The following is a 12,334-nucleotide window of genomic DNA, read 5'->3' on the forward strand; positions in this document are numbered from 1 at the left end:
AGTAACACATGTCCGAGAAAGAATAAAAAGCGTAAAGGAAACAATACCGGCGCACCTTTGCGGGGGCCAGGCCAAATCAAAAAAAAAAGAAAATCAGTTTCATACACGCCATGAGAATGTAGTGGCCCCCAAGCAGAGACCTTCTATTATGCGCCCGGCATGGATAGTAAGGTGTCTGTGGTGAGCATCATGCCATGATCGTTCGTCAATATCGTAATGTATGTTGCCGAAAAACAAGTTGTAATGTCACCCATCTACCCCCGTCATCGTAATCGGTTAACATTATTCAGCGTGGGTATAGCGATAGCCCCACGAGATGGGAAGGGCCAAAGCCAGCTGTGTTTATTTGGTATGCAAGTTTGATGCCACATGCCGTCAATACAAGAAGAACTTGCCATGCGGACATTAGGGACAAAGCAACCCCGGTCACTCTGGCTCGAAAGCCCGAGGATCGAAAAGGAGTGAAGGCAGGGATAAAACAGAATACAAAGGCGCACCGAGTTCCAACCGCCAGAGGTTGATGGAACCCGGATCTAGAAGCTAACCTCGCCAGGGTCAGTCTCCAGTACATTCTCGTCCCAATAGCGCTGAGACGAATCATCGCGGCTGGCGTGCTGGGAGCCAAGCGCAATCGCTTCCCCTTCGCCTCTTTCAACGTAATCATCTTCGGTGATCTGTTTCAAGATGCGCTGGAAGTACATCCTAAGGGTTCGTAGACCCCGAAGATAGCCACGATCAATATCATCTGGGTGCTGTGGAGGGCAGGGAGCATCCGGCGATATTTCATCCTCGCCCGTAACGCAATTAGCGAAATCAACTATCTTCAACTGCACGTCCGAGTACCCATCATCTGAAACTTGGCGTTGTAGAGTGTCTCGCATATTGGCCGACCCGGAGGGGCCATTGTTTTGAGATGTCTTGTCAAGATTATGGGGGTCTCCATCGTAAAGGATCAGAAGACTGCTGGCATACAAGCGATAGCGCTTGAGCTTCCGAATCATGTTTTCCAATTTGGCCAGCTTTTCGAGAATGGCGGGTATCTTTTTCGCCACACTTCTGTAACTTGCACCATCGTAGAGAAAGCGAGTAAGAGCATCCTGGAATTCTCGCCCCGATTTCAAGTCTCGTCCAAAGTACTTGTCTTCAAAGGAGTACTCTCGCTTTTTAACATTCCACGATTGCATGCCGCAAAGACGAACGCCTAATTGCTGGGACGTCGTTGACTGGCACTTGCGTCTCTGTGACTTGCGTTTCTTCTCATTGGCCTCAATTCCATATTGGCGAGTCCCCATTTTGAGGTCCAAGACACATGGTTTGTTCATGCCCGCAGTAAGATCTTCCAGCAAAAGAAAGAATTGCACTCGATCATCTTTCCTGGTCTGGGCCTCTTTGGGATTAGAAGGAAGTTGCGCATCATCGACATTATTGGTGCTGGGTCGGACGGGAGACCGGGAGAGGACATTGCTACCCATGCGGCTATCAAGCTGCACAGAGTCCGCTCCTGGAACTTTGGGGGCTACTGGTATTGAAGAATTCGTGGCAGGATGGGATGGTGGAGGGACCGGATTATCGCCCTCCATTGAGAAAATCCCGTCCTCTTTATCACCCCCGTAACCTTCATCATCAAAAAACAGCAGATCGCCTCCCGGCTGCCCAGAAGTCATGCTTCCCCGTCTTTGCAACCCGCTCCCAGATCGGCGCCGCCTCACCTGCCGAGTCCTGGATAACGAGCTGGAACGTTGGGGGGACTCTTCGGTCCGCACTTTCTCGAGACGATTGTGGCCCGCATCCAGTGCCGTCGATGCTGAAGATGACAGACCCGGTCCGTCACTTGTCTGCCTATTGATATCGATTGCCCCGGACTGTGTGGAGTCAGGTTCTTCAGGTATAGTCCTGCGACTGCTGGCCGTATGGTCTTCTGATAAATTGGCCCTCCGCCGGATTTCAATGCCATCTGATGATGTCCTCGGTAAATTGAGATGGCCTCGAGCATGGCGACGGTGATGGTGCACGGCAGGTGGACTGAAGACTTCACGCAGAACTTGCTCTTGCAGCTTCCTGTTCACAGTGGTGGCACCCCATTGCTTTTTCTTCAGGGTCTGTGACCCATCCAGAAGGCAGCTCTGAGCCTCTTCGTCTCGCAACTGCCCGAAATCCCCAGGGAAGCGCCCATTAGCTGATAAGGAACCGTCAGCAGTCTTTGGGCGCTGGCCGCGGGAGAAAAGATCGGCTGGGATTATATGACGATTGTTCTCGAGAATGACTTGGGGAATTATGCCGGTCACCTGCTTCTGGCTGAAGATGCGCTGCGGTTCGGCGTCATTCTTAGTAGGGCTGCGCGCATCTGCGGCGGCCACTCCATCATTGTCCGCATTGTTAGTAGAATGGATCGCATTGCTACTATCAGGGCGTTCCGTGTGGCTCGCTGGGGTCTTCGATCGCTTGGGAGTTTTCGAAAAGGTGACATTCAGAACGCCAATGTATCTGGAGGACAAGTTAGACAAAATCTGATTGAACCAGCCTTGCAGGCAAGCTGCTTCACCGCCATACGTACCTAGGCAGAAACATCAGCATCTCAGGATGCCTGCGCTCGATGCGCTCATAAAATTCGTTCTCCCGGTTGTTGAGTTGCTTGCAAACAGCGCGACGGGAAAACCGAAAAACGGTTGTATGACCCCCAACCTGATGGCGATAAGGCTTCAACTCCACAGCCCCAAGCGGACCAGCCGGTTCATGCTTGTGACGCGGACGGGTCAGACGAGAGCGCTGAGTCGGGGTGGCCGTCGGCGTCACCTCAGCCTCATCCGTCACGCTGGATTCTTCATCACGAACAGACATGCCGCTCTCGTCGGCAGACGCGGGTTCGGACTCTGTTGAATATTCAGCAGGGCGCTCAGGTATGGAACGAAGAGACTCTTCATTAAGTTTGTCTATGGGAGCATCCTGCCTGCCTTGCAGGTCGCCGTGTAGGATTCTACTATCTTTCTTAGATCGAAGGGATATGTCCACATGATTAGCTTCTTGCTCCTCAGGAACGACTTGTCTCTTTGGCACCAAAACGTGACTACTCTGCGCTGTCGAGATATCAACGGGTTCCACGCTATCTTGGCCATCTGTAAAAGGTTGAACCTGATCGACTTCCTCAGAGAGAGTGACGCGCTCGTGTGGGAAATAGACAGCAGACGAAATTTGCTCATCTTCCTCTTCCTCGAACTGCCCCGAACCACGGCGCTGCTCTCTGCTCGCGTCCGATGGAGAAAGACGTGACTCGACATGGTCATGCAATTCGGGTGCCTTGGAGAAGTAATCTCGGTTTCTCTCCGCATATTGGGTTGGGATGCTCCGTGAAAACGAGGTGCCATGACCTCCCCCGGGAGTAAGATGGAAGTTGCGAATCTCCTCGAGCAAACTGCGAGGTAAGGCCCTAGGCTGGGATTTAACCACATTGTCCGTTGACATCTGCGGTCCAGTTTCGCTTTCGGCGCCTGGCGTGAATAGGGGGGCGTCAGCAATAGAAAGATGTGTAAGGCTCTTGGAACCTGTCAACCCCGTATCCTCAGACACGGGCGGGATATGCAAATTCGAGTCACGGCGTTCGCCGGAGTAGCGAGGTTCTGAATGAGCCGTCAATTGCTGCTTGTTGTGTGGTTCTGGCAGCTCATCGAGTCGACCCGCGCGCTCTTCCTTGCGTTTACGATCTGGTGATGTGGTGTTCTCTTTAAACAGGCCCAAGTAGTGGCTTGACTTGCGGCTGCGCACATGAGAGGTCGGCTCCGCATTGGCCAGATTTGCTTCGATAGACTGCTCTACTCTGGCCCGGCGGCCCCGACTCGAGCTTCGCTCGGGTTTCATCACACGTGCGCCGTCCTGAATTTGTTGCCCGGACCATGGCTGAGAAATGACTTCGATGTTGGTAGCCGGAGATTTTTTAGTAGGAGAGCGTGTTGCGGCATGGGACGTCGCCAAGGAAGCATCGTTTAGAGAAGCGGAAAGAAGACTGCGATGAGGCGATGGATCCTCCACAATGGCAGACTTCGTCGCAGCATCGTCCGGCGTAAATTTGCGAAGATGTTGCAGGCTCTCCCACACTGATGTATGCGAACCCCGTCTTGGCAACTGGGAACGCTTCCCCAAGGTCGCATCAGAGTCCACCGGCAGGAGGGGGGTAGAATGCGGGACTGCCGATGGAAGCAACGAGGGAGAGCCTAATGAATGCTTCCTGCGAACGTCAACTTCCATGTGGGAAGGGCCGACGTGAGTAGGACGGGGAGGGAGGACCTTGTGAGGGGAAATCGGAGAAGGAGTGGAAGAAACATCTTCGAGGGGAGGTATCAGGCTAGCGGGCGGTTCATTGTGCACATCTTGCACGGGCGCAATTTGCGGTGTGACGGCGGATTCGGTATCAGAAGGGAGGTAATGGGTTGCAAAAATGCTATCTCTCTCGGACAGCTGAGGGCTATGCGATCGGTCTGGGCGGGAGAGCCGTTCCACGGGGACGGTAGTAGGCCTTTTTAGAGTAAAGGTCGACACAGGCGTGGCCCATTGACGAGCCGTGGGGGATTCAGCGCGGGATGGGGAGGGAACTTGCTGAACGACATCGTCGTGGATGAGCTGGCTCCGAGCGTCGTGGTGGCGCTGCTGCTTGTCGTGAAGGAGTTCAGGCCCGTCGGAGCAATCATGTTGGGCAGACGCGGCAGGTGTCACCAGGGGTCCTGACCAGGTATTCTCAGTCGCAGATGGAGGCCTTGACATGGGGAGGACATTGGTCGGAGCTGCAGGAAGGAGGACAGGGTCGAAAGGAGCCGAGAAGGAAGAAGCGTTGTTAGGCTGAAGGTTACGGGTTGGGTGGTTGTTTCACCGAGGAAGGCGGAAATAGGAAAAGGGCAGAGGCGGATCTGGCGTCACTGGCAATAGAAACTCAGAAAACCGGGACAATCGAGAAGATCAGGGAACATCAGCCACGTTCCGGGGCAAGGGCATCTTACAGGCTGGGAATTAGTTGCAGGGCCGTGGGGGAGGGGGTGAATGGAAAGGGCAGGGGAGCTGAGAACCTCTCCAGAAGGCTTAGACAAGACAGGTTAAAATCGAGGTGTTATCGTGGTTGGTAAGGATGATCGGGGAACGGAGGCTGGAACTAGTGCGTGGTGAGCAGCGGTACTAGTAGCTTTGGGTTGGGGGTGTGGGCAGTGAGGATCGCAGCATTCCCGGCAATTGATAGGGTATAGGCAGAGGGAAACCAAGCAGGGAGGAGAACAGAGAAAGAGAGAGAACAAACTCTCGGGGAAAGAATAATAGTTTCTTCAGCAAGTAAGCAGGAAGTATCTTACATTCCGTCAACCGGCAGTAGTAGCAGCAGTAGTGTCCTTTTTTTCCCCCAAATAGCAGGCAGCAAGATGGTTCTAGTGGAAAGGGAAGAAGAAGGAACTAAAGGAAGAAGAAGCAGTTTGGCTCACCGCGGAAGAAATGACGCGGATCCTCGTCACCGCCTTTGGGTGGAGCCTCTCCCCCGTTCGAGCAAATTTGGGGAAAGTCAAATCTTCCTCTCTTTTTTACCCTTTTCTATGGAGTAGATAGATACAGAGTAGATAGATAGCAGTACACTACAGGAGGTAGTAGAAGTGTGGACTCTTGTTCTGCCTCACCCAAAAATGTTTACTGAACCACTAGTCCAGATATGGGGTCTGTCTGTCCAAACTGTCTACTTAGTACCGACTTTCACACAAAGAAACCTCTTTCTAGAACTCTCAGCCACTGATGATCCTCCCCGAAGCCAAGTCCAAGGCACTGGAACTCTGTTCGAGCCCAAGTCACCGAGTCGTTCATAGTACCCCCATGAGAACATTATTTGAGCCAATGGCGACTTACAGATCTGAGTAACTGATACGTAAAATCAACAGTGAAAATGGCCTTTCCCGTCGTCCAAAGGGTGAGAAACCCCGGTCATTTATCGGATCCTTCCCTTCTCGACCAGACTCGAAGTAAAAGTGACCTAGGTCATTCCCAAACCCATACCCCGATGGTCCCGTGGATGAAACACCCTGCGTCTGATAGTCCGGCATACCACATCCGGTGCTGAAGCATTCTGACTGAATCACCTTAATGATCCAGTAGAAATGGTACAGACCAGGTCAAAGGTTCAGACAATTTCAATGACTGGAAAGGCCCCCTTGGCACATGGGCGACTATTGACACTGGTTCGCATGTGACGTGCTTGCGCACTCTTCTAGGAGAAATCCCTTGCACAGCACGGTGGACGCGGAACAAATCACCATCCACAGGCGCCTTCGGGGAACTCGGAATGCAGACTACCGCCCTGCACGGAACATGGCTGGCTGGATAGGTTTCTCCCAATTCCCTCGCTCAACAATTGCAGCGACAGACATTTGGATTGACCCGACAAAGTAAATACTGTATATGAGACCGTGGAAATAGAACTCGGAACGGGTCAACCCAAATTGGGAACTGTGGCTTGCATCTGAAAGCTAATCCCGAAGTTGATCTGTAACCTCGAAGAGATGAGGTTTTGCTTTTTCCTTTTCTTTCCGAGTGAGGAACCAGGACCAATTTCCCTTAGAAGGTTCGAAGGTTCGACGACCTTGCAGACGCGACTATTCACACTGGAGTGTCCTTGATTGCGGCGAGGCTAGTACTATTGATTTTGGTGCCCCGGTGGGGTCCGCGATCTGGGAATTCCACTAATGGAGGTCTCTAAGCCGATCCGAGGGAACTAGAGATTAGAGTGCATTTTACTCCGTACTCCGGAGATAGACGGTCGCTCGATAAGACACCTCGAGATAACCTGCTGGATAGATAACAACCTCCTTTGTGGCATCTGACCCATTCGGCTGGTTTGTATTGGCGGATGATTGATCAACAAAGCATGGGGGGGAAATGATTGTTTTGGTTTGAGAAACCCTCAGGAACCTCCGGAAGCACCCTGTCTGAAGGGGGAGAGAGACAATACTACCGGTGGTCAAAAGTAGTACGTAGTAGTCTTCAATAGCATCCACAAGAGATCCCAACTACCGAGTAAACAACATTCCCGCACTTATCAATTCCCCCCAATTGGAGGCCCACTCCCGCATAACCCCGTTCCAGCGGGATGGACCAATGGTTGGTCAACGTGATCGGCTTGTTGGTTATTGGCAACCGTTCCCTGCCCCATTGATAAGGCGCCCAAACGGCCAGATCCTCCAGTGCCTTAAAGCCTAAGCCGTGAACTCCATCCCTGCCGGTCCTTCACAACCTCATTTAGGTCCTGTTTGCAATTCCCGTGTCCCCTTTCTCACCGAGTCTGCTGCGTACAATCCACACTATTTCCTGATTTTCTCGCTATCAGTACTAATAGGTCTCCACCTTCTCTCCCTCCCTGAAATCCTATTTGACTCCCTAGTATCCTTTCTATCTACCTACCTCATGCCCCTTCGGACAAGTTGATAGATATATCCGCTACTGCTACCGAATATGACGTGTATCGCTTGGTGTTAGGGATCATCCGCGTCAATCCCGTTTTCTCTAGGCAAGGGCAAAATAAGAATTTCCATGAGGGTCACCAGATCAGGTTTTATGTCCCGTTGAAAACTGGAACTGACATTCCTCAAATCGAGCCATCATGCCTTTATTGATTCCGTGCTGGCCGGCGTCTAGCCAAGACAGGCTGCATTTCGGTGAGCCACCATCGAGTATTGCGCAATTCTGATGGTTGTTTGACTATCTGCCGGAAACACAGCGTGAAATATCGTTAAAGTAGCACGTAATCGGCGACGAAGATACATGCTGCGGTAGTGACTTGGGTAGTACGAACATCTTGACATTGACTAATGCTAGAACTCTCGTGCGAGTATCCTACATTCTGGTCTGATTCCGGATTTTGACTCTTGAGTCCAGTCAGTCATGATCTTTCACTGGAAATACCAGCATGAGAACATCTAGTCTACTTCCCTAGACCCTTACATGCTACAAGATAATCGATAGGGGAACTGAAAAACGCTCCATCCACCCAATAGTAGGGACACGGACACTAATCCATGCCAACTATTTACTAGTAATCCTTCTCTCTAACGGCTGGACACCCAACGAATAGAAGTCGCCTCGCCCCGTCCATTCTCGCCTAGCAATGCCGAGCCTGACTCAATTAGCCAAACATATATATAAATACTCGGAGCTCTCGGGTCTGAGTTTCCCTTCCTTGGCATACTTTTACTTGCCCAGCAGGCACCAATGTTATGGCACTCTCATGCCACCCCCTGAGTAGTAGAACCTTACTAACAAATATTAGGAATTAGTTGCGAAGGTGCCCGGTCTCGGATCTGATAGTTGATTTTCATAAGCGAAAGATCTGGTCACTGGCCAAGCAATACTTATTCTTCGGTAGGCTTGGGCAGGAAGGGATGGACGTGCAACATCTCAGTCAATCTGAGCTAATATACGTACATAGTAATTCCTGAGTATAGGTTTAGTAAATCAACTATTCTAACAGTACTTACTGGAATATCCCCTTGAAATCTAGTCTAGCATGATGAAGGTGGTGCATTTCATGGATTTGAGAATCAGACACTCATTTTATGAAAACGCCGATTTATACTAAGTCAGGGTAGTGACTCGATTATAAATGAATGGATGTTGCTTGCTTGGAAGTACAATGTCATAAGATACTCGTGGTCAAAAATGAGAGCACAGAATTGCTGTATACTAGCATATCTAATCGGGGAATATTCTGTTAGTAGAACGAGACTCCTACTACTCCAATTCGACATCTTATGAACTACCTGATCGAGAACAAGAATTTTCAGCTCATCATTCCACTGCGGGATACATCCATACGGTACTTCTATGATAGCTATGCAAAACCCTTCCTCTGAAGCGGAGCGAGAATTCTGACTAAAGAGTAGTATATCTAGATCTACTAGCTCACTGCACATCAAACGACTATAGATCACACCCATAGAAAAAAGTTGCAAGCCACAGAAGACAGATACAATGGCATCTCTGCCCACTATCTCCACCATATTTTTACGTGTTCTTGTAGGAGATCGTGTCTCATTAACATAAATTCTTGATCAGAAACGCGGTAAAGTGATTGTGCATATGATCAGCATAATATCCTTCAGCCGTTTTCATTAGACCAATTTGCCAAATGCCTAGTACTGTTCCAGTGAGTTTAAACCAGATTATATAGCTAGATATACGGGTCTGTATATTGGAAACAGTCTATAAAAGACAGTTCTACGGAGCATATATCTACCTTTATAGTAACCAGGAGGGTCTTACCTTGCTATTATGTATTCTGGAATACGTGCAGAGAGGCTGGTATAGATACTCATTTCTGTTTTACTAAGCTTAACATTGAACTCTGAAGATATCGAGAAAGTGAAGATTTACCATGGCTTGGTTCTATTATCTGAAGAATTACGGACGAGGAGCTCGGATACAGAAAGGGGGTACTATATCAGATTTGTTATATAGCAGAGTAACAATCTATATGGAACTTGCTCGAAATACGCAAAGGAGCTTAGAACAATTAGCGATACGCACTTTCTCAATTGCACCTGCACCTTTGGGTCCGAATAAGGTCAAGTAATCAAAGTGCCAGGGATTCGATTCCCCGTGTGTCACTAGATTTGCAGGCTTAAAGCTCTGTAGTTGGCTGGCTGATTGGTAGGTTCAATGATATTCAAGAAGAGAGAATAATCGAAATGAGTAAGCTGATATTAGAAACAAGATACGAGAATCTGGCTCTGGGCTCTGTCTTCCAAATCTGCTGGATCAACCAGACGCATAAATGGTCAGGAATTAAGGTGAAAGATAAACAAGTATGAGATATTCAAATTTTATGGTTCCACCCTATGAAGCATACTAATTAGCGATTTCGCTTTCAATCATGCACTTTCCTTTTTGCAATTGCTTCCATCCAAACAACTATTACCGTTCCATAGGGATCGTTCAACGAGTCAAGAATCAACCACCCATGAGTGTCAAATAAACGGATAGCAAAAAGGTAGTAAAAGCCGCTTCAAGTAGAAGCATGATACAGGCACCTCTGAATGAAGCAACTAAAGCTTAGCCTCCCTTGCCTCGTTCAACTTGGCCGGCAAGAGTCTCCTAAGAATCTTGCCAGTCGGTGTTTTGGGCAAGGTCTGAAGATGGAAAACACCTCCTCTGAGCTTCTTATACCCTGCCAATTGGCCGTCCATCCAGGAGCGGATTTCATCAAGGACTTTCTGTTTCTCAGAGCTTGGCAGCTCCGCCGTCTCTGGTGAGAGACTCACATATGCGAGGGGAACTTCCGTCACTTGTGCATCGTCGTAAACTGCACAGACCGCAGCGTCGGTCACATTAGGATGACGCAAAAGCATGTCTTCAAGCTCTGAAGGTGCAATTTGGAACCTAGAAATATCGTGGTTAGCCAGGGGCTGGATACTTCAAAAAAGAATTTATAACCCACCCTTTGTATTTGATCATCTAAATGCTATGGTTTAGCTCCAAATCTTCATTGTGGGATAATACGAGACAATCTTACCTCTTTGAGACGGTCAGTAACCCAGAAGTTCTGGTTCTCGTCCAGCTTCAAGATATCTCCTGATTTGATCCATCCGTCATCGGAGAAAGTGCGCTTTGTTGCTTCACTGTCATTGACGTAGCCCCTGTAGAAAGGTTAAACACGTCTGTGCTTGCAAGTTTGAACGGTTGACAGAGTTTCATACATCATAACAACTGGACCGCGGAGCCAGAGTTCACCTTCCTCACCGAGAGGGACATCCTTGTTTGTCTTTGGGTCGACAAGACGAGCTTCCCTGTTATTGCATCAGCAAAAGGAATAGCTGCTTAGAGAGAGTCAATCAACAGAACCTACATTCCTGCAAATAACTTGCCAACACACCCGAAGGCCTTCTCATCTTCATCGATTTCATGAATCACTCCCCCGGAGCATTCTGTGAGTCCATAACCTTGATCTTGATGTTAACCGACTATTATCGAAACAAGAAGTATCAACACCTACCTTGACAAATACTGGTGTGTGGAAAACGCTTTTTGAGAAGTTGCTGCACCGATTTCTAGCAAAATCATACAGTGAGTATCACACACAGTCTAAAAAATCAAGCTCAAGGTTTTACCTTCAGTGGGGCAGCAGAAATGACAATTCGCTGCAAGGAGGTTAAGTCATACTTCTGAGCGATGGGCGAGGCGGCAAGGCCAAGTGCTACTGGGGGCACAATATGAAGGTCTGTAACCTTTATCTCACTCGACTTGCGACAGAAGGATTCCAAGTCGAAAGCCGCGAGGCCGCAATAATGGGCTCCGACCCACATGCCAGCCAAAACCGCTATTGTCAGACCATAAACGTGACAGTCTAAGATTTGAACGCATTAGTAGACCTGGAAATCAAGATTATGAAGGAGGGAGATTTACATGGTGCGAAAAAGACTTCGCGAACAGTTGAATTAACTCTGACAGGCATAGAGGCACGCATCATGATGCTGTTCATGACAAGGTTGTAGTGGGAGAGTTGCACACCCTTCATTTTTCCAGTGGTTCCAGAGGAAAAGCAGATAGTACTGGGGACATCCTTGGAATTCTTCCCTTGGAGATCATATGGCGGAAGGGTTTGTGAATCTCCTTGGCCTGTGACATCTTCTGGAAACTGCGGCAGATTTTCCACCTTGCAACGCACAGTCAAAACCTTGATGTCAGTCAATGACAGAGATGCCAAAGCGTCCTGAACAGTGCTAAGCTTCTCCTCGATGGTGACTACATGTGTAGGTTTCACGATCTGGAGAACATGTGATATATCTTGGTGGGTTGCCGCTGTATTCAAAGGCCTATCGGAATCTTAACCCTAGTTCCCAATTATGCAACCTGACATCTACTTACGCGAAAATAGCGCCTGTCCACCATGTGGCATGCGCGAGGAGAACAAAGGCATTCTGCGATTCCAGTCAGACCGAATACTTGGTAGACGCATATGGATTCCTTACGGAATTGTTAACAAGTGCAAGTAAGGTGTTTCCAGGTTGTAGGCCTAGCCTCTTCTGTAAGCCCCAGGCAGCACGAGCAGCTTGATAGCGAAGACCGCCATACGTGAGAGCTTCATTGGAGAAGGTATCGGTATGAACGGCTTTAGATGCATCTACATCGTCCGGGTTGTATTCTGTCATGAATTGTGGAATGGACAAATTTGTCGCATCATGAATTGGGGTAACTGGTGATCTATAAACGACCATTTTGCTGAACCCAGTCTTATGACTAATTCTGTGCAAGATATCGAGTCCTGTGTTAGAAAATCAATGAAGAGGACTGATTATTGCTAAACATAACTAAGAACACCTCCAGATTG

General features: G+C 49.0%; 2 protein-coding genes across 2 annotated transcripts; both read right to left on the reverse strand.

Annotated features, from left to right (window-relative positions):
- Positions 1 to 527: 527 nt before the first annotated feature.
- Positions 528 to 5,200, reverse strand: BO88DRAFT_173611 (inositol polyphosphate kinase KCS1). Its single transcript, XM_025701680.1, has 2 exons — positions 2,555 to 5,200; positions 528 to 2,484 (listed from the first exon to the last, which is right to left on the reverse strand). The coding sequence occupies exons 1-2, from the start codon at positions 4,750 to 4,752 to the stop codon at positions 534 to 536; spliced, it is 4,149 nt and encodes a 1,382-aa protein (XP_025566739.1). The 5' UTR covers positions 4,753 to 5,200; the 3' UTR covers positions 528 to 533.
- Positions 5,201 to 10,052: 4,852 nt separating this feature from the next.
- On the reverse strand, positions 10,053 to 12,155 carry BO88DRAFT_332627 (amp dependent CoA ligase; the record flags this gene model as incomplete). Its single annotated transcript, XM_025702732.1, has 10 exons — positions 10,053 to 10,386; positions 10,445 to 10,461; positions 10,520 to 10,643; positions 10,704 to 10,793; positions 10,853 to 10,946; positions 11,000 to 11,054; positions 11,115 to 11,350; positions 11,410 to 11,819; positions 11,872 to 11,924; positions 11,976 to 12,155. The coding sequence occupies 10 exons, from the start codon at positions 12,153 to 12,155 to the stop codon at positions 10,053 to 10,055; spliced, it is 1,593 nt and encodes a 530-aa protein (XP_025566740.1).
- Between the last annotated feature and the right edge of the window lie 179 nt (positions 12,156 to 12,334).

This window comes from Aspergillus vadensis (genome assembly GCF_003184925.1).
Source record: "Aspergillus vadensis CBS 113365 unplaced genomic scaffold BO88scaffold_3, whole genome shotgun sequence".
In the NCBI taxonomy this organism is placed as follows: Eukaryota; Fungi; Ascomycota; class Eurotiomycetes; order Eurotiales; family Aspergillaceae; genus Aspergillus; species Aspergillus vadensis.